The sequence below is a fragment of the Bacillus rossius genome, assembly GCF_032445375.1.
Source record: "Bacillus rossius redtenbacheri isolate Brsri chromosome 9 unlocalized genomic scaffold, Brsri_v3 Brsri_v3_scf9_2, whole genome shotgun sequence".
NCBI classification, from domain to species: domain Eukaryota; kingdom Metazoa; phylum Arthropoda; class Insecta; order Phasmatodea; family Bacillidae; genus Bacillus; species Bacillus rossius.
In genome coordinates, this window is record NW_026962013.1 from 5,479,362 (window position 1) to 5,502,016 (window position 22,655).

General features: G+C 37.7%; 2 protein-coding genes across 3 annotated transcripts in view; one reads left to right on the forward strand and one right to left on the reverse strand.

Annotated features, from left to right (window-relative positions):
* Nucleotides 1-12,577, forward strand: part of LOC134543293 (ubiquitin carboxyl-terminal hydrolase 16/45) — a 39,395-nt gene extending 26,818 nt beyond the window's left edge. For both annotated transcript variants that reach the window (XM_063388203.1, XM_063388202.1), the window contains exons 12-14: nucleotides 558-742; nucleotides 8,308-8,415; nucleotides 9,018-12,577. In XM_063388203.1, coding sequence (XP_063244273.1) covers nucleotides 558-742; nucleotides 8,308-8,415; nucleotides 9,018-9,248 — 524 coding nt within the window. In that variant the 3' untranslated portion in view covers nucleotides 9,249-12,577. The remainder of the gene's footprint in view (nucleotides 1-557; nucleotides 743-8,307; nucleotides 8,416-9,017) is intronic.
* A 3,603-nt stretch (nucleotides 12,578-16,180) lies between these two features.
* The window catches only part of LOC134543058 (calpain-1 catalytic subunit-like), a 177,480-nt gene continuing 171,005 nt past the window's right edge, over nucleotides 16,181-22,655 (reverse strand). The window contains exons 15-16 of the mRNA XM_063387780.1: nucleotides 20,328-20,383; nucleotides 16,181-16,404 (exon numbers count right to left, since the gene is read on the reverse strand). Coding sequence (XP_063243850.1) covers nucleotides 16,378-16,404; nucleotides 20,328-20,383 — 83 coding nt within the window. The 3' untranslated portion in view covers nucleotides 16,181-16,377. The remainder of the gene's footprint in view (nucleotides 16,405-20,327; nucleotides 20,384-22,655) is intronic.

Below are 22,655 nucleotides of genomic sequence, written 5' to 3' on the forward strand. Positions count from 1 at the left end.
AATCTCAATCTTTTAAAGCTTTGTGCAACAAACGTGAAGCTTTGCATAACCGAAACTTCAGATCAATCAAATACCAAATTTCCTGGAGAAGTCAAATCGCATATTGAAAAGAGGTTTGATTAATTTGTCTTAGTCGAAGCTTTGCTCAGGCCTCCTACTATGATTGGAAATTGTACTGCAATGTGTGCTGTCATAAGTAATGAGAACGTTTGAAGAATCAATTACATAAAAGAGAGGTAATGCCGTCCCTCTCTTTTTTTTTGGTGGATCCTGTCTTCAACAATCCCATCCATCTTTTTTAATGCCAGTTTTAAAGTATTGGGTTTTGTGTGGTGTACAATTAAACCTAACTTTAAAGAAATATTTTTTGTGCCTTATTTATTTTTTTCATTTAGAAATATTTTACTTTAAGGGACTTTAATTATTAGATATCAGATTCTGGATTTTTTTTCAAGTACATATTTCGTGAATCTTGTGTGTGTGTGTGTGTGTGTGCCATTGTGATGCACCACCTGGCGGGAAGGTAGAACAGAGGGTGTGCGTGTGTGTGCCCGCAGACAAGGCGGGCAAGATGGTGTACACCAACGCCACCAAGCAGCTGCTGGTGAGCTCGCCGCCGGCCGTGCTCATCCTCCACCTGAAGAGGTTCCAGGTGCTGCACTCCATGTTCCGCAAGATCTCCAGCCACGTGCACTTCCCCATGGTGCTGGACCTGGCCCCCATCTGCTCCGTCAAGTGCAAGGTGCCCACCAGGGGGGTCGTCCGTGAAGTCGGTTTACGTGATAACGTCATGAGAAAACATTGATGAAAAGTTTGCATACTTTTTAATTTTCAAATATTATTTACAGTTTTTGCAAATTCAATTTAAATAATTTTTTTTAAAATATAATCTCGAACAATTAGTTATAGAAATAAACTGAAATCAATTCTATGTTATTAGATTGTTAATTTGAAATGACGAATTTGGACAAATAATTCAAATTTTTTAAATTGCTGCTTTTATAAAGCCCGCCTTAACCTGTTTGATATTACAGAAGATTTTCTCGCACTGTGGTTGGCCGGTTCTTGCACGCTCGGCTCGGGCGGAACGTGACAATGTGTCATGCTTTTTCCGTCTGTGCAGCCGGCGTTCGTCTATTTATAAGGCGTTATTACGTAAAAAAAAAAAATAATTAAAATGACAAAACTTAAATTATGCGCCGTTTATTCAGCTGTCTCTTTTAAAACTCTGCTATTTGTCGGGATTCCATTACCACAAATATTTGTTTGTGGTTAAAAGCCTCACATTACTTTTAAATGTTTATTATTGAATCAAGTAATTAATTAAAATATTAAATTACCTTTTAAGTTTTAAGTTACCATTAAAACCACACATTGGAGACCCTCGGAAACCCTGCTGCAACCTGTACAGTGTTTGCCTTTCTAATTTTATTGGTAGTATAGACACCTGTAGGAAGGCCCTTATGTATTAGCTCTATCATCACTAATGGCCTCTGTAGGAAGGCTCTTATGTATTAGCTCTATCGTCACTAATGGCCTAAGTTGGTGGGGAGAAATTAATGTTTGTGACAGATACCTTGAAAACCCAAACATTTGAGGCTCTTGGAGATACTGATCCTACCTGTACGGTGGTTGTCTCTTAGAATTTTATTTCCATTGTTCTGAAACATAATGTTTCGTACTGAAACTGTTACCAGATAACATGAAAGTCAAAAACGATAGCCGGACGTCCGATGACGCCGGTACCAGACGAACCACTGAGTCTTTCCTGATGGCCACCAGGATCGCTTGAGTTAATGGCAGCGAAATGGCGCCATATTTGAATTTTGAAGCGTCCAACACTTGAATTAGTTAACATAAATCTAGGGTAAGCACTATTTACAAATCCAACATACCGCCCACCAAAATGCATATTTTAAACATTTATTGGGCGGGCAACGGGCACAGCTTCACCACAGGCCGTAGAAAGGTGCCTTGTTGGGTCTTCACCTCAGCCACTCTCACGACACCATCTGAGCCAGGAAAAGTCTTCACAATACGGCCTAACTTCCAGCACAATGGTGGTAGATTCGGATCTTTGATGAGAACCAAGGTGCCAACACTGAGGATGTCTTGGTCAGTTAGGCTCTTGGGTCGTTGCTGCAGCTGTTGTAGATAATCCTGGTGCCAGCGCTTCCAGAATGACTGATGCGCTTGCTGGATGAGTTGCCATCGAGACAAACGATTTAGCTTGAGGTGGGACAAATCTGGTTCGGGCACTAGTGCAGGAGGCCCCAAGACTAGAAAATGACTGGGTGTCAGAGCAGCCATGTCGTTTGGATTATTTGAGAGAGCACACAGAGGCCGTGAGTTGAGAATGGCCTCCACTTGTGTCATGAGAGTGTATAATTCTTCATAAGTGAGTACCTGAGCACCTACACTCTTTATGAGGAGAGACTTCACAGACTTTACACCTGCCTCCCACAGGCCTCCAAAATGTGGTGCTGATGGGGGATTGAAATGCCAGGTAACTTGGTGTTCAACCAGCGACTGAGCAAAGGAGTCATGTGTATCCTTGCTTGACATGAAGGCTCTTAGTCCAGTCAACAAGCGACTGGCACCGACAAAGTTAGTCCCGCAATCGCTGTGAAGGTCAGAGCATCGCCCCCGACGAGACAAGAAACTGCGAAAGGCAGCTATGAAAGCATCTGTCGTCAGATCAGAGGCCAGCTCCAAGTGGATTGCCTTGGTGGCAAAGCATACAAACAGGCACAAGTAGGCATCCTGGATACAGGCCTTCCGCAGTCGGGACATGGTGATTTTAAAGGGTCCAGCATAGTAGACTCCTGTCTTGAGAAATGGCTTGGCTTGTGTGACACGATCGACTGGAAGATTACCCATGGGTGGGTTTCGAGGCACAGGGCGAACTCGAAAGCATAAAGTACACTTCTTCAGCCGTTGACGAATGAGGCCCCGAGCACCTACAATCCAGAAGTCACGTTGCACAGCAGACTGTAGTATGGTGGGACCACAGTGCATCAGATGGATGTGAAGGTGGTCAATTACAAGGTCTGTCAATCTGTGGTGTTTGGGCAGTAGAATTGGATGTCGTTGGTTGTAAGCCAAGTCTGATAGTTCCAAACGTCCGCCCACCCTGAGAATGCCAGCAGGATCCAAGAAGGGAGACAGCTTGAAGAGTGGACCCCGATATGGTTGGTTAGCTTGCAGAGCTTTGATATCAGATGCGAATGCTGAAGCCTGGGCTAAACGAACCCATACCATCACGGCATCCTTAAGCTCATTAGCATCTGGTGGACTACGGGGGGGAAGTTTCTTGAAGCGCAAACGTTGCACAAAGCGGAGACAATAGGCCGTAATGCGTTTGACCTTGCTTAAAGATGAGAACCTTTCCAGCAGCGTAGTGTCTGCCAGAGGGTTGACACTATGCAAGGTAAAGATCCGTTGTTCCATCACTGTTTCGTCCATGCTGTCCATCAAGCCGGTGAGTTGTGGCCATTCCTCTGGTGGCTTATACAGCCATGATGGACCGGTCCACCACAGCGAGTGGTCAGCTATCTCACTTGGAAACAAGCCCCTAGAGGCACAATCAGCCGGGTTGCTGTCTGACAACACATGATTCCAGTGCTTTGCTGGGACAAGGTCATGGATTTGGCCGACACGATTTGCAACAAAAGTTTTCCATTTATGAGGTGATCCACGGATCCAGTGGAGGACAACTGTAGAGTCTGTCCAGGCAAATATTTGGTCTAGGTTCACATGAGGTCCATAATTTTGCAAGATTCTATGCATTGTGCGAGCAAGCAGCAAAGCACCACAGAGTTCCAGGCGAGGCAATGACACTCTTTTAATTGGGGCTACCTTTGACCTTCCAACCAGAAGGTATACAGATACTGAGCCATCAGGTGAAGTGGCTCTGAGATAAACAACTGCCGCATAACCTTGCTCCGAACTATCAGAGAATCCATGGATCTCTAGTAAGAGTTCTCTTTGGGTCACTGGGACAAATCTTGAAATAGTGATGCTAGCCAGACTAGGAAGCTCTCGCTGGAACCGCTGCCACGTTGCAAGGATGTCGGCAGGAGGAGGGTCATCCCAATCTATGCATCGAATCCACAAGTGCTGAATGAGGCATTTTGCAAGCAGGACCACAGGTGACAGCCAACCTAGAGGGTCAAATATTCGCGCCAAGTCGGACAGTATGCTCCGCTTCGTAGCTGTCGAGGAAGTAGGTTGAACATTGTAAGCGAATGCATCCACTTCAGATTGCCACTGCAGACCCAATATTTTGACGGTGGGAAGTCCACAAGTGTTGTCCAAGGGGAGAGCCTTGCTGCCCTGCACCAAGTCTTCGGAAAGCCAAGAGAGCAGAGATAAATCATTACTGGCAAATTTTCGCAACTGAAAACCACCAGCCTTGAGGAGGTCAATTAACTCTCTTTGCAATGAGATAGCATCACGTGCATTGGGTGCTCCAGTTACAACATCATCAACATACGTGTCTTTTAGGAGGACTGATGATGCCCGAGGGAATCTATCTTTCTCATCTGCAGCCAGTTGATGGAGTGTGCGGATAGCAAGGTAGGGTGCAGATGACACGCCATAGGTAACAGTGTTGAGCCTGTACTCACAAACTGGATCATCATCAGATGGTCGCCACAGAATTCGTTGACAGTCGCGGAATTCCTCTTGAACTAGAATCTGACGGTACATCTGTCGTATGTCAGCAGTAAATGCAACTGCATGATCTCGAAATGAGAGAAGAATGTCAGCTATGTCTCTCTGCAGTTTGGGTCCCGTAAGTAATTGATCATTCAGAGAAGTTCCTTTGCTGTCCTTGGCCGATGCATCAAAGACCACACGTAACTTTGTTGTACTACTGTCTGGTTTCAAAACTCCGTGATGCGGAATATAAAACGACGGTGTAGTCAACTGGGGTTCTTGAACCATTGACATATGACCCTGGTCAATGTAATCTGACATAAATTCTACATAGGATGCCTTAAAATGAGGGTTTTTGTTCATCTTGCGTTCAAGGTAGTAAAAACGTTTTAGTGCTTGAACACGTGATTCCTCAAAATGAGGTGAAGGCTCCTTGAAAGGTAAGGCCACACTATATCTACCATTCTCATCTCTTCTGCAAGTCTCGAGAAAGATCTGTTCACATCGAATGTCCTCAGAGGAAGGCTTTGGGGGTACAATAACCTCTTCCACCTCCCAAAACTGCCGAACTGTGTCGTCAAGTGTTGGTGTAATAGAATGAAGTGATACACAACTGAGCGATACTGTAGATGTGGGTACTCTCCCCATCACTACCCATCCAAAGACAGTGTCAATCGCTACAGGGACCTGGGTACTGAGACTTAGTGTGCGTCCGCTCAGCACATAGGGAAACAGATCTGCCCCAATTAGCACATCAATAGGCCCAGGCTGTGCATAGTGAGGGTCAGCTAGTTGCAAATGGGAAAGATGATCCCATGAATGAGGGTTCAGTTGTGTTGTAGGCAGTGAGCCAGTGATCTTAGGCAAAATGAAGGCAGTGAGTGACAATCGCGGACCCTCCTGACCAACTGGTTTCACTAAACAGTCAACTACTCCCCTAGCGACATGCACTGGTACCTGGGAAACACCGTAGACTGGCAGAGCTGCCTTTCGACGTATTAAGCCTAGCCTCTTCACACAACCTTCTGTCATGAAGCTGGATTGGCTGGCAGAGTCCAAGAGTGCTCGAACTGTGTGAGTCCTGCCAGAGCTGACTGGAATTTCTATGAGTGCAGTGGACAGCAAAATCGTAGATGGACTATCTTGATTATGCAGTTCGGATGCAGCCAAATATTGTCCAGGAGATGAAGCACACAACGCATTCACACCATCATGGTCTGGTGACTGTGGTCGCATGTCACTAAAATGAAGTAGTGTGTGATGTCGAGAGTCACAAGACCGACAATGAGAAGACGAAAGGCATGCACTTGCATGATGAGACGTTCGCAAGCAGTTCAAACAGAGGTTTCCTGACCTCACCATCTGATACCTTTCCTTTGGGGATGACTCAAGGAACTTGGGGCACTGGTAGATTTCGTGAGGTCCACTGCATATGACACACTTCACTGACTTGGAAACAGTGTTTCCTGCGAATGACTGATGTTGCACATATCTAGAAGCTGGCTTAGAATAAATAGACGACTTGCTCTTAAAGGTTTTCCCAGACGTCACTAGCTGTGACTCAGCTGCACGGCGATAACCCTCTAAAAATAACAAAAACTCGGTAAGCTTGGGTAACTCTGCTCCCTTGTCATTAATAAACAGCTCCCACTGGTTACGCAAAACCTTATCCAGCTTAGCTTCAATGATATGCAGCAACAGCGGGTCCCATTTTTCAACATTGACATCCAGCACTCGTAATGCCGCAATGTGCTCTGCCAGAAGAGACATCATCTTATTCACTGATGCTGGGGCCTCTAATGACACAGATGGTATTTGCATAATTGCTTCAATGTGCAATGAAACAATCAAGCGCTTGTTACTGTACCTCTTAGACAGTAGTTCCCAAGCAATACTATAGTTCGAATCAGTCAAGGGTAATGCCTGAATTACTGCCAACGCGTCACCAGACAAAGATGACTTTAGGTAAGATAGTCTCTCTACATTGGTGAGACTTCTGTTGTCTACAACTAGAGCCTCAAACAGGTTTGAGAAGCTGAGCCATTCTGTTGGATTACCCTGAAAGTGGGGTAAATCAATAGCTGGCAGACGGGGTGACGACCCAGCTGCACATTGATTACGTGTTTCTTTGTTCCGGTTCTTAGAATCCTGCACTAATGTGTCCCAGATTGCATTAACTTCATAATAAAGATCGTCGAAGTGATTTAGCCTACTTGTATGCCTTGTGTCATCAAAATCAACTTGCTCCTTGCATGCCAATTCATAAGCCAAATGGTCATCTTCAAACCCATTACGAAGCTGAGATAAGTCCCGACAGGTTGCAAAGAATAATGACTGCTTGGAAGTGTCTGTAGTAACCCTTTTGGCCAGATCCGCGGCACGCTGTAATCGGTTTTCGGCACGCTCCAGACGTCGCTCCAGAGCTGAAACACTGTCAGTCATGGTTGTGTTTATTCTACTTAAGTACACTCAGTCAAAAATGGAAGCACCAACTAAAAATTTAAATGTAAACGATTTTTCAGCAAAAAATCGATTCTGAACCGAGTGGTGTTTATAAAATCGATTTTATAACTAAAATCGATTCTAAACCGAGTAGTGTTTAAATAATCGATTTTCAATGTCCTGCGAATCGATTTTGTATCGATATGTGTAGTAATGCCGAACAAAGACTTGGCAAAATCTATGTTAACGGTCTACTTAATAATTCAAAGTCATTTTCACCGCCAGTCTTAGAAAACACGCAATCTTATAGCAGACCGGTCATTATCAGTATCTGGTTACCGTGGAAAGATAAGAAATAATAGTGCGGCACGACACAAAAGGCTTCGTCAGCACCAACACCGTCAGTGTGATAAAGGCAATTTTTATCTTCCCTTACGCACTCAGTTCTTATCTTCCCTTACGCACTCAGTTGTTATCTTCCCTTCCACTGGAAGCTAATAGCACATTAAGATGATAACCCGTTCACGTTTTTATGGCGGGGCAACGACGGACAAAGGAGACTCGGTACAATGAACGACGCAAACAAACACTCCGAATCTCTCCACGTAACTAGAACTGAGCCCGATAGCTCAGTAATCGCGGTTAGCGGATTGATCCGGCCCGGAGGACCAAATGTTTCGTACTGAAACTGTTACCAGATAACATGAAAGTCAAAAACGATAGCCGGACGTCCGATGACGCCGGTACCAGACGAACCACTGAGTCTTTCCTGATGGCCACCAGGATCGCTTGAGTTAATGGCAGCGAAATGGCGCCATATTTGAATTTTGAAGCGTCCAACACTTGAATTAGTTAACATAAATCTAGGGTAAGCACTATTTACAAATCCAACACATAAATAGCGGAATAAACATTTCATGTTTTTTTCGGGCAGTGTAATTAACCTTATCTTAACAAAAACTGTGATAGTTTGAATGTTTTGTGAAGTGTTTGCAAAATAATGGTACCTGTTTGAGTCTCTGCCCATCTCTAATAAATAAGGGTGAATTAACACCTCTATTCTTAGCTTTGTGATACGACTGTTGGCTGATTTTGCGGGGAAACATAACTGGATGAATTTAGGTATCTCCTTCTGCAGTGTTGTTTGTGGTAGTGAAGACTGGCCCACCAGTTGGAGTAGCGACAGTGTTGTGTGCATGGTTGCAGGAGTCGCCCACCATGAACCCTGAGCAGTCCCAGGTGCTGTACGCCCTGTACGGGATCGTGGAGCACAGCGGGACCTTGCACGGCGGCCACTACGTCGCCTACGTCAAGGTGAGTCGTGTCGTCGTGTCTGCCTGGGGCGGTTACCGACCTGCCCACTCGTTCCAAACGCACCTTGTAATCGCTGATCAGAGTTTGTATTTTTTGATGTTTGACTGTATGTGTGTGTTCAAAATTTTACTCTTTTGAAAACACTCGACAAAACTAGGCTTTCATCAGCATGTTCTGAATACTGTGATGTCGACGGGGTCTCTGTGGTTGAGCGGTAAGATACTCGCAGCCGACCAAGGAGTTCTGGGTTCAATTTCCCTCTCTTGAGTCCTCACGAGTGGAGAATGTTAAATGTTTATAATGTTTGAACTGATTAAAAAAATATGTAACATCGTTCAATAAAAAATTATAAAAATAACCATGCATCACATTGGTATCGAGCATTCGTAAAAGTAAATGGAGTGCCTTCTTTTGATTTTTTTTAAAACATATATAAAACAAAATATATATATATATATATTTTAAATGAGCAAATCTTAATGTTCGAATCTTTTAAAGCTTTGTGCAACAAACGTGAAGCTTTGCGTAACCGTTGCCGCGAGCCCGTGCGATCTCCGGGTGCTGCTGTTTCCCTGCGACGACCTCGGCGTGGGTGCCCCCAGGTGCGGCCGGAGCTGGCGGAGGACGACCCGCGGTGGGCCTTCGTGCCCCGGGACGACGGCCGGCCCCAGCGCTCCGCCCCCCGGCCGCGCGACGAGGGCGCGCATGGACCCGCCACGGAGCCCCCGCCCGGCCGCTGGTACTACGTCAGCGACTCGCGCGTCTCCGAGGTCACCGAGGACAAGGTGCTGCAGAGCCAGGCCTACTTGCTCTTCTACGAGCGCATCTGGTAGCGTTCCCGGCGTCGCCGCTGTCCGTGGCTTTTTGATGACCGACAAATTGTAGTGTGCGTGTTTGCCTGCGTACTGCGGCAACGAACGACTTCCGCGCTCTTGTCCGGGTTGCCGTGAATTTTTGTGCTAGCTAAAAAAATAAAAGGAGGCATTATCCGCACTTTCGAAGTACGTGCCCTTTGTTCGTGAAATGAGGAGAGAGTGTCGCTTCCAGTAATTATTTTTTTGTGCAGTGAAGGTCTTTGCTTCCGATTTGAATTAAAATTAATGTAATCGATTTTTATTGATTTTTTTTTTTTGCATGTGTTGTGTGCATATCATTTAGAATTTTCTTGTAAATTTGTTCAACTAATCATAGTGCAGCAGATTTTTCAATAATATTTTTTCCCGGCGTGTAAAGAAAACTAACATTACGATGTCTCGAATTGTGTTGTTGAGTTTTGTCGAGCGTCTTCGTTTTGCCGGACTTCCTTTTTATTATACAGTTTATTTATTTACCTTTCTTGTCACTGAGCCTGCTTATCACTGCTAGATGTTAGGTCCTATTAGGAGGCTGAGTGGAACAAAGGATTATCCACACTAGGCTTGAATCCTCTAGAAGTATTTATATTTAAGTCTTGGCCAGTTTTTCAAATCATGGTTATCATTTTGTTTAATCTCTCTTAACAAGATCCTGTGTAATGTCTGAGACATTTGCTGGCCTGTAACTGTTTTATCTTGCTATCATCCTCAAAGAAAACAGCTGAAGAATGGAATTGCAGGTTATCTTAGATTTTCAAAATGCAACACAAATCATTTTTCTTCCTGTAACCTGTAACACAACTTAACTAACTATATGTGTATGTTGTGTTTTAGTGGGTCAATTCCAGTTAATAAAATTGATTCCAGTGGTATCATAGGATTCAGAATCGTATGGTTCTAGAATTGAAGAAGGTATATTCTTCCTGTACAAAAAAAAAATATTAGTTATTTGGAGTAACTTGTTATTTTAATGTGGACATCAAAATATATATGTCTGTGCCTTAAATGAGAATTTTACTTCTGACTTATTGGGCAATTTCTGACTATTCTGGCAACTCCTGACTATAGGACTGATGCCCAACTATTTAGGTGATTCCCGATTAAACGGGCTATTCCTGAATATCATGATTTTATATTTATTTTTGAATCAATATTTTTGCCAATTAAAGTACTATACCAATTTAATAGTTTACAGTTCAGTTAATGAATGAAAGTTTGCTTAGTAATTGATAAGTTAGGATGATCAAACAAATATTTGTCTATTTAATCAATTAAAATTTATTTATATTGTTTCGATTTTTCCATTGATGCTTTAGTATTGTGTTTTGTTGGATGAACTTTATTCTAATATTGCACCTGATTTAAATCCAGTTAAGTGAAAGCTCTAATCCCTAATTTAATAAACACTTAATTTCATAGTTGCCTCAATGTTTTGTTGTAACAAGTGTTTGATTAACTGCATTAATTAACAAGTATCATTACCAAAAAATTTCATTTATTTAATGGTTGTAGCAAGATTTACCTTATTTTTAATTAATTTAATATATTCTATTTTGTCACACTATTAAAAGTACAGAAAACGTATTTGCTATAACTTAATATTATTTTTATTTACTTTATTTAATATGATTATTATTTTCAATGTATCAAGTTTTAATATCTAATCACACCGGTTAATTTCTTTTTATAATCTCTCGGGTACTTGAATGATATTTTAGTGCCCTGTGTCCTCTTATTGTAATAATTGTGACTTAATTAAATGATAAATATATTTTGTAGGTACATTTTTCAATAAAAAGCAAGTTTTAGTACCTTCATCTTGAGTACATAAAAGTAGTAGTTTGATAGGCATTATCTTGATGAGTATGAGATCTGAATAACGCAATGGAAATCAAAGAATAAAATCTCTAATACGAGAATCAAAAATGGAATCAGAATATTTTTGGAATTGACCCGACATTTTAGTCTCAAACATTATTATGAAACACAGGGCTACTTAAAGCCAGATGACTTAAATGTAAACCACATTTAGTACATTAACCCTTTCTGTCACACTGTCATTTCCTAAAATGATATTTTATTTTTTCTATTTAAACTTAACTATTTTTATTTTTTGTAGTAAAAAATTTAGCTCTGATTATAATACATATCAATATATAATTTTTATATATAATATGTTTTAGTATAACATTTATTTTTTTCATAGCCCTAAAGAATGAGGTCTACTAGAATTTATGCCTCTACCATGACCCACACATTCAAAGTTTTAATCCATGTATCATTTTAAGATATAAATTGTTCACTTCAGTTGACAAGAAGACAGAAAGGGTCAACTGCATTCAGCTGTGTGATTTAGGCATTATAATGCACAAAAATGATTTCCAATTTTTTTGCATATCATTTCATGGACTATTTTCTATTTTGCCAAATTCAAGGGTTTTTTATCTGGGAACATTCATAGCATAATTAATTTTTAAAGTTAGCCTACAAACTAAAATGTGCACCTCTAAACCAGCATTATGTTTCCAAATGAACATTTTTAACAGGTAAAATTTCAGCAGCATTAATTATTGGTAAACAATGTCTGAAACTTTATTATTTATATTTAAAAAAATGTGGTCAATAATTGTCTGATTTTTGGATCCCAATAATACACATTTTCAAAATAGTGTTATGTTTATTATTTATTTAATACAGTTAATTAGAATTAAAGGGTTTTGTCTTTCCTTATTATGATTATAAAGAATGTGTAGTTGCACTGATAATTACTTCAAATTCAATATAGAAGCTGCAGTATTATTAAAACAAGAAAAGGGCATTAAGTTTTTTGAAGTTATACTTCTTTAGGCGCGTTATGAAAAAATGATGAGAGTGAAATTTTAAGATGCGCGCGCATCACTGTAACACAAAATTAACAGGTTGAAGCTGCCCGCTAAACCGCTCATTAAGTCTCGAATAAAAGCTACCAACAAAATAGAAAAGAACCTCTATTAGTCGCGCATGTTGGCACGCTCGTCGCCTCTGATCACTGTTTTCATATTTATAATATTTATCCACATGTTTCTAGTTTCTACATTCACAATACGTGTTTAATTTCATACAAGTGCGAATTATGTATGTGCTAATAAATTATATTCAGTAGTGATTTAAATTGAAAATTTTGATTAATATTATTTACTATTCGTAAATATTAGTAAAAAAAAATTGTGCTTACCATATACTTTTTCAAGTGCTCCAATATAATTGAGGTTAACTATCCGTATGTATTATTTATTGATATACATTAAAATATTGTTATTTAATGTTTACAAAATAAAGAAATAAATTTAATAAAACATTTAATAAAAAAATTGTGATAAAATTAAAATTGAACATCAAATTAAAATATTAATTTTTAAATTTATTATTAAATTGAATAAATAATAAATATTTATAAAAATAAATGAACAAATTCAATGAAAACTTTTTGATAAAAAAGAAAAGTGATTATTAAATTAAGAAAATAATAAATATTTTAAAAATGAATAAACTTAAATTAAATTTTTTAATTTATTATTAAATTAATTTTTTTCTTTTTAAATATTAAATAATTATAATAATTTTTAAAATTAAGAATCTTATAATATTTAGTACAAATTATGTCATTTATTTATTTAATTTTTCAATTTTAAACTGAACTTTATTGACTTTGTTGACTATCTTTTTCCAGTCCTTTTATTATTTTATTGTAATTAAATAATTGCATGGAATTAAAAATGTATTTTTTAATGATGCCAAAGAAGTATAACTTCTCATGTGCGTACATAAGTACACGCACCCATATTTTTTTAAATTTTTTTTTTATTTAATTTTTTTTTTGGGCAGTATATGTCAGTCCAATGTTGGTTATTTGAAAAATTGTCAAAATTAGTAGTTGGGTATGTATGGAAGAGTTTTATTTCTCGTCATTCATACGATTTTTGTTCTTGCAAATAGTGTGCTGTAGCATACTGTGCGTTCTATAACAGGAAGGGTAATTCCATGATGAATTGTAGTTAATGATGGTCATTGAAATTAAAAATTTGGAGTTAACAATACTTGATTGTCTACTCTAAAAAAAAAATTAATTTTGAAATCATTTTCAAGTCTTGATGCAAAGTCCCATTACCATTCAGTTATATAGGTGGCCACAAGTATAGAATTCCCTTAGTTTGAATGCATTGTTAAGTTCATATAATGTTAACTCGATTATCTGCACTTATAAATTACCCACTCTTAATCAGTGCTGATTTTCAGGAGTTTACTGTACGTTGTATATTATATTTTTTTTTATATAATTTTTGTTTTTCTCCAGAGGAAAACAAAATAAAATTTCTGTGTGCATAGGTTCTCTGCTAGCCTGAATCAGTTTCAGTATGTCCCAGTGTGAATTGCAAAAGTTTTATCCAGCATGTAGACTTGGGCTCACGGAATTTGCTAAAAGGATTAATGAAAAAGTGTGTGCGTGATAGCAGTTGAAGAGTTGCATCTCAAGTGTACATTCAGAAACAAAAACCTTGAAGAGATTTATTGCACTTATTTAACCCCCCTGTACTTGCTGCTAGTGAACGTTACAGACTAGCACTGTGAGGTCGTCTGGCATTGCTTGTATGATAAAGCATTGTCATGTGTGTGGTATCATTGTGTATACATATTTATTTTTTAATTTGTATTAAATCTATTAAATCTCGCAGTCACTATATAATACATGCTCCTAGTGTTAGATTAATGGTACAGTTCAGTTTTGATAAAATATTTATGAATTTTATTTTGTTTATGGTGGGTATGATTTGATGTTTGTTACTTCTTTTTTTTTTTTTTTTTTTGTTAAAGACTGATTTGTTTGCGGTTGCATTAATTGCACACCGGTGGGTTGGATAAAGGTTTGTTGTTGACATCCAATCTTTCACTCTTTAAATGGTAGGAAGTGTAAATAATGATGGTTTGAATAAACGTACTGGTGAAAATCTTCAGTATTCATTTTTATTTTTAAGTTGTAAATAAAACTACCTAGTGTTGGTATGGTTCTGAAATAAGTAATTTCCAGTTGGGATTCTTGAAATTAGATTTCAAATGTAGGGAGTAATGGAATCTGTTAATTAGTGATGGGTCGAGACTCGAAAAATCGAGCGAGTCGAGTCGAGCCGGCGAAACTAAACTCGACTCGAAAACCGAGTTGATTAAGATCGTGTCCTCGAGTCTCGTCAAAGTTTAGTTTTTGGCTCGACCATAATGTTGCACAATTTCCAGTCGTGAAGGTACTTATCCGAAACCATGCACTTTAAAATAAAATAAAATATAACGTGTTATTTAGGCCTACCTAGTGGAAAACCTCTGATCCAACACTGAAAACCTTGAAAACGAAGTCGGAAGATTATTTATTTTCGATCGTGTATAACCGCAAACACTGCATCCCATCCTTCAATATGCACTTAATATTTCTAATTGAAACAAAATACCTTTATTTAACTAAAACGGAATTTAAAAAATGTTCTCTAGATTCAGTCATGAATAAGACCACGAACATCGTCAATATTTGGGCAGCTTTGGAAGTAAATAATATTTACTACTAAACACTAGATAGCCGCCATTTTAACTCCGGGCCAATGGCCTACGTAAGTCATCATACAGCCAGGGAATGTTGCCACTTTGACAAAACGATATCAACAATAATTGAAATCTCCAACCAGTTTTCCATGGCCGAACGGAAAATTGAGGCTGTTGATGTTTATGTTTACACTTGAAAGTAATGTTTGCGTCGCCGGCGTCGTATTAATCATAAACGGTTTAGTATTAGTGGAATTGATGTGTTTGTACGGCCTGGGACGTCACAAAGTGACGAACAGAAATCAAGAGCAGAGATTTGGGAATTTTTTGAAAAAATTGATGCAAATGCTGCAGAAAATTTACAAGACTCCGTCATCATCAACTTCAAGTCTGATTCGTCACTTGGATGTGCATTTTCACTTAGTGTCAGTATGAAGATAAAAAAAAAGAAAAAATAAAAATGTGTAGGTCAACCTTCAATAATTATATTATATTGAGAAATATTTTACTTATATTTATTTCGCTCATCATTCTGCAACTTGTACCTCGCTAAGTTTGACTCATCTTGACAAATTTCCATGAGTTCGGCTCGAGTTCGACTCGAAGACAAATTTCTATGAGTTCGACTCGAGCTCGACTCGAAGATAAATTTCTTTGTTTAACTCGAACTCGACTCGATGCTGAAATAGGGTGACTCGACCCATCACTACTGTTAATCGATGGTGTGCAGAATGACGAACTCTTAATCTGCCGCGATTCATTGGCCCCCTTGTGATTGGATGCTTCTGAGCAGATGTCATGGTGACAAATCACAGACCTCAGCCGACAAAAACATTTGTGTGTGGCACGAAGACTTCAAAATTCCCATTGCCTTGCTTCTCAATGACTTAAACACTCATGATCACAGGTGGCCCATCATGGCCGGTCTTGGTTTTTAATATTTTTTTTTGTATTGATACATAGCCAACAACTAACAATCAAACATGGTGAGTGAATCAATGCTTTAAGAGTAGAGCTGTGCCAATACGAATCGGCAAAAGGTGATTTTGCCGATATTTAGTTGGTGGCGTTTCTGCCGTTTCACGAAACACTTGTTAATTTTTGGCCTAAAATTCCACAAGTGCCATTTTCACTTTTCATATTTTGAAATTTTGAATTATTTAATATTATTTTATATAATTACATATTAAATAATTACATTTCCCAGCCACCATTAGTAAACTAAGGGGAAAACTGTATTTGTTAATGTCTTTGCCATGATTTGGTTCATTCAAGTATAGGAAGGACAGAATATGGGAGAAGGCAACACACAACATTAATTATAATTAACTTAATCACATGTAGAATTAAAATCAACAAGAAGTTTTTATTTACATGTCTAATATAAATGAAATATTTTATAGCTATTACATGTTTATACAAATAATGTTTTAGCATGTGATTACTGTACATAATGATACATGGAATGTCTGAAAGGGACTATCTTTGGTTTGGAACCCAGAGTTTCCTTCAAGGGCACAGGATCGGGAGACCACCGTCAGTGTCAAGAGTAGATGGTCATCAAAATCATCTGAAACAAAGCAAACACCCACAGCTGTATCCAACATTGAACAATGCTTGCATGTGCACACAGATAGGGGTGTTAGTTTGTAAACGTTTCTCCTAGTTAATCTATGTACTGTAATGAAGGAAAATCGATTTTGCTGTCACAAATTTCAGGAACCCCACAAAAATTTAAAGTATATACAAACAATTTGCTTTTAATGATTCCTGAATGGAAAACATTAATTACTTTAAAAAACTGAATTTACAGTCATCTCGTGCAGAGGGGCTATCTCACAAAGAAAGGATCATGTCAAAAATTAGACTTGGGATATTTTCAAATTCATGGTCTCAAATATTTAACTATTAATTAGGGATGGGTTGAGTACACATTTTTATCGATTCCGATACCAGTACCGATTCCTAAATTTCGATTCTCGATTCCGAGTCATTCTAGTTTTCGATTCCTGGTAATTCTGGTCACATAATTAAAACTACTTAAGAATTGAATGCATTACATAATGATAATAACATGTATAAAGGATAATTATAGACTTAGGATTAAATGTTGAGGTTTTTTTTTTTTTCAATTACCAGTGAAGAAGCATTTTCACATAAAGTTTGTTTGCTAGTAAGTACTAGGCTGTGCACAAAGAAGTTCAACATTTAGACAAGGTTCTTTAACAGGCGATAACGCCGATAACATAACATCTTTGTTCAAAATGGGTTCAAAGGTAGCACTACTTTTTTCTGTGGTACCTTTTGACTTAGTTGGTGACAGTGCTGTAAACAAAAGTTTGTTTTTCTTCAAAGACTATTTTTTCTGGTAGTAATGTGTGCCGGGATTTCAAATGCTTCATTAAATTGGTTGTAGATTTATAAGTACCGCTCCGTGAAATTTGCGCACTACCATTATTACAAATTGCATATTTGTCATTTTCACTATTGATGCGAAAATGTTCCCAAACTTTAGACATGTTAATACAATATCAGAACATTCGCATCGTAATTTGAAACGACAGTCGGCGAACATTTTTTTACTAACAAACTAGCAAAACACTTGAAAATAGTTTTAGCAAAACAATATTTGTGCCAAATAAATAGCATAAATGCGAAACAATTCACAGTAACCTCAATAGCACGACGGTGAATTACGCCGTAATTCACCGTCGTGCTATTGAGGTTACTGTGAATTGTTTCGCATTTATGCTATTTATTTGGCACAAATATTGTTTTGCTAAAACTATTTTCAAGTGTTTTTCTAGTAATTACGGTTTTCCTTTGCAAGAAATAAACACGAGCCTCTGTTGGCGGTATGGCCAGAGAATTCTTTATTATCGATTGTTGCTTTCATTATACAATTTGTCCCGTACGCAACGAATCGATACGTTTCGACTTGACTTTATATTTTATGGCCACCAGAGATTTTGTGGAGGCCATCATCCTTGAATGGCTCACAACTAAACTGGTGACGACACGTGATGTGATCTCGTTTCATAACCGTCACTTTCTTCACAAAAAACAATGGACTTTTCTTAACTGCAAATAAAATTAATAACTCTTTTTACAATTTATTTACGTCTAATACATGAGTGAGGAATAATGTTCTTCGATCGTGGAGTTTTAATTAGAGGTTAAACATGCCCGGTAACATTGTTTTTATTTATTTTTATTCGTATAAAATTAATATTTAATAATAATGAGCATTATTAGGAATTTTATGCGCATATGGCAGGTAAGATATATTAAAATAAGTAAGTAAAGTTCAGACGAAAATATATTACTACTGTATTTTCTTAACTTAACCGATTCCTAACCTACCTTGCCCTTTTTTAGTACCCGATACTGAGTACCCAAATTTTTTAATAATCGGTGGTATCGAGGAATTGGAGAATCGAATCGACCCATCCCTACTTTTAATACATACATAGTTTCATACAACTTCTGATAAAAGAAAAGTTTAACATATGAAAATATTTTTTTGTGTAAATGTTAATATACCTCCATAAATTAAAAATAAAATAAAATGTTAAGAGATTTTTCAGTACTTGCCAGAGATGTGTAATATTTAATCATACTAAACCTTGGCTTTGAACCTGATTTTCGAAAATTCATCAAACCGTTAATACAGTATTAGATATTTTTTTGTTTGGCTTTATGAACTTTGGTTCGTGCCATCTAACACAGATGGCAGCATCGTGATGAAACATTTCCCCTCCATGCGACTTCCATTCCATTCTCGAAATTACTCCTACCAAGTGCAGTGTGCCGAGAGCTGAGATTCGGGCTCAAGAGTTACTATCCCCTCCTCCCCCCCGCCCCTCTCGAGCCTCGCCTGATCTCAAGGTCTTGGTAGAAGGGCTTGTGGAAGAATGTGCTGGACTGCAAACAAGACACGAAGAGTCAGTTTGGTGCTCAGGATGAGTCGTGCCCGATGGAGTCGAACCACTGCCCCGCGGGCACACCACCTTGGAGCTTGTATACGAGGTGACAGCAACCTCTTTAAGATCTGCCTACCCGGGCACACACACAGCGTGTGGAGCTTCTGAAGAAACCACGCAATTTGAAAACTGCTCACGCTATCAGAGTGGTGTCTGTTTACGAAAAGCATTCAAGTTTCCTCTGAAGTTGGATGGGTGGTTCTGTTTCCGTATTTCGTTTTCAAACTGTACTTTTAGGAGAGTGGAAAGGGCTAAAAATGCATATTTCAGAGTCATTTTTAGACATGGAAATGCCCAAGAGCCATGTGATACATCTTTATCCTGGGGCGACTGAATTGTTGCCCATTGGAAGGGCAGCCCTTCAGGATTTTTCTGACAGTGTTTTATTTGTACAGAGACTGAAAGGGCAGCACATCCAATTTATGAAAACACACTCCTTTAAGAGTTTAAATAATCCTGAAAACTTGCCCCTTGGATGGGCAGCCCATCAGGATTTTTCTGACAGTGGTGTTTTTGAAAGCTTGTCTGAATTGTTGCCCTTGGATGGGCAGCCCTTCAGAATTTTTCTGACTGTGGTTAGTTTGTAAAGTGACCTAACCTAAACTAAACTAACCACTGTCAGAAAAATCCTAAAGGGCTGCCCTTCCAAGGGGCAACAATTCAGACAACCTTTCAAAAACACCATTGCCAGAAAAATCCTGAAGGGCTGCCCATCCTAGGGGCAACAATTCAGCTTCGCCCTTTATCCTTATAATGGAATGGTCACAGCTCAAATTTAGTAGTTGCCCTGTGCGCGAAGGTAAGACTGCATGTCAGTTCAGAGCCTTTGCTAGAAGCATCAGCGAGCTCTGTGCTTATCATCCTGCCTCACCAACATGCATACACCCCTGACTAGATGCGCCCTTAAGTCAGGTTATAAACGACCAACGTCTGCTAAGGGATGTATGATCCGAGACCTGATCAAGCTGCAATTTTTTGTTCAACAGGTGGCCAAAGTGGTTTAATAGACTCTCTTGTCAAACTTGTAATCTTGGATGAAGATTTTAAATGAAGGCAAAGTTATCTTAAAGGGTGTAAAATGAGGTACTTGGGATTTTTAATGTAAAATTGTTGTACCTAGTAAAATGTTATTTCTGTTATTTTTCTTCATTACTGTGAAACCCAATGAAAGTTCTCTCCAATCTTAGCAGTTTTTTTTATTTGAATGGCGAATTCAATAAATCGGTAAATAATATTCAATGACATAGAGAAATCATGTATTTCAAAACCATTTGGTGCATGCAATTTGAAAAGCAGAATTACCATTAACAAATACTTTTTTTGAAAGAAAATATATTAATAAAATAATTATATCTATGGATTTTTATTATTATGTTATTCTAATCTATTAATATTAAATGGAAAGTTTATATTTTAGTACCTGCCATCAATTTAATTTTAACAATGCAACATAATTTTAACCTAATAGAATTGCCACATTGTCTGCAAATGTTTGATAACCTGTACCTACCTCCTCAAGTGATATGGGGTTGCTCTTCATCTTGGTATCTAAACTGTGGTATCTCTCTGTGGACAAAAAAAAATGGTTTAAATTTGACATACAATTTATGTTGGGATACAATTTTGTATGGCTGAATGCAGAGACATTTTGTATAGTGATTGTAATTTATTTCAGTTAACCAGATTTTTTCTTTATCAATAGTATTTTAATTTTTTTTAAATAATTGACATAACTACATAATGAAAAATGGTATGTTCTGTACAATTTTCAGTTATAAAATTAATGCAATTAGAATTTTATACTTTTAACTATGGCTAATATCTTATAAATTCTAGGAGTTGAGGATAAATCATTCTTAATATTTTTCCTATGTATTTTTTATCAGCACTGTTAACCTACAATCTATTAATTGATATTTTTTACTGTTATGAAAATATTGTTGAAATCATCTTATTATTATATTTAAATAAACTTTATATTGTATGTTGTTGAAGATAAGTTTCAGTATCACTGACTGAAGCCCCGATAATTTATGTTGCAATGTGTGGGATGTAAATAATGTTCGCCTCTAAAGCAAATACGTATATCAATACAGTCACATCATTTATATCAAGTTTTCCTGTCAAGTACCATAAAACTGATAACATTGATAAAATTTTCTGTGTTGTCAAGATAATCATCAGTTGCACTGAACTGAGCAAATATAATAATTTATATGAGAGTGGGCGGGAAAACATGTTTGTTATGTAGTATCACTAGTGTAAATTCACATAGTTCATATTTGTTGCTATAGAAAAAATATTAGTTTGACATGCAGAAAAAATAGGGGTTTAATTACATATATACTAAAGAATGTTTAAACAAAACCTAAATGAGCCAAGGCTAACCAGTGTTACCTATGTTTACTGTCAGTGTATGATTAAATAATTCACATTAATTGTGATAACCAAGGAAGTTTTAAACTGTTAAGAGTGGTATATACCCCTTTTTAAAACCAGTTATACATGCGTCCACTACTAGCCTATTTTCTCGAGAATTATGATAGCTACAGCTTCCAGATTATTAATCTGACGAGAAAAGTAATGCAGTTTTTCCAATATAGTTTTATATTTTGGAAATCGTGACGCAAAATATATTTAAAAAAATGGTAAAAACAAGCAATTCGTTGACGAATTTCTAGTTATTCGATGAGAAAAATGAAAATTTGAATCTATATTGGAAAAGATTATATTTTTCTGAACAAAATGGTATATTAAAAGTATAAGGTCACAGCATTAAATATCTGTGTATTTGGTTAGGAAAACTGGCTAATTTGGCATTTTCAGTGTCTGCCTTGTGCTGCTCGACGTGAAAGTTGACGCCAAGCTCCGGGAAGACGAGCAGGGTGGGGATGACACTGACACGCCTCAACGTCGCCCGCTGTAGGGGAAGTGCTGATCTGTACGGTGATAAACCTCCCTCCTCCCTTCAACCTCCTCCCACTACACAGCAACACCGTTTCTCTGAAGGATTCATAGTCCAGGCATTTTATGAGAAAAAGGGGTCGATTTACGGACAAATTGCAAGAAAAGGTTTTATTATATCAAAATTTGCAGAAAAATTTGTAGAATAACATATCCAAAATCCACCGAAATCCATTTTATTTTGGTAACGTTTTTCCGGGATTTGTCCCGGAAAAATGCGGAATAAATTAATAACTGGAAAACGGTGCGTTCTACGAAGAAAGGTAGAAACACTAAAATTAAAGAGAGCCAAATTTACCATAACATATAAAAAATTTACAAAAATACACTAATAACTACTATTTTGTTTTCTGGAATTCGTCACGGAAAAACCTAAAATATTGAAATAAATGGAAAATAGCGCATTTTACAGCAAAATGTTTCAGGACAAAGTTAAAGTACACAACGATTTTCATAATATATTACAAATTAACAAAAATCAACACAAAATAGGTTTTTGGTTTTCCAGAAAATTTCCTGGGAAAAAAAAGGACAAATCGAAAACGTATCGTACGTCAAAGAAAGTCGTGACTAAAATTAAAGACTTTTTTTGTATTAAATATAATTTAATTTCACCAAAATCTGCTCATATATATAAATGTATATATTTTTATATGTATAGTTTTTTTTGTGACTCGTCCTGGAAAATCTTTAAAAATTCAATAAAACGAAAACGGAACATCGTATTGAAAAAGTTTCGGTGGGACAAACAGAAGCACACAAGATTTCCTATACCAGATCCTAAATTCACTGAAATCTGGTAAATAGATTTTATTTTGTGATCGGCCACGGAAAAAGTATTGAATATGTAGGCAAAATAACAGAAAGCATTGTA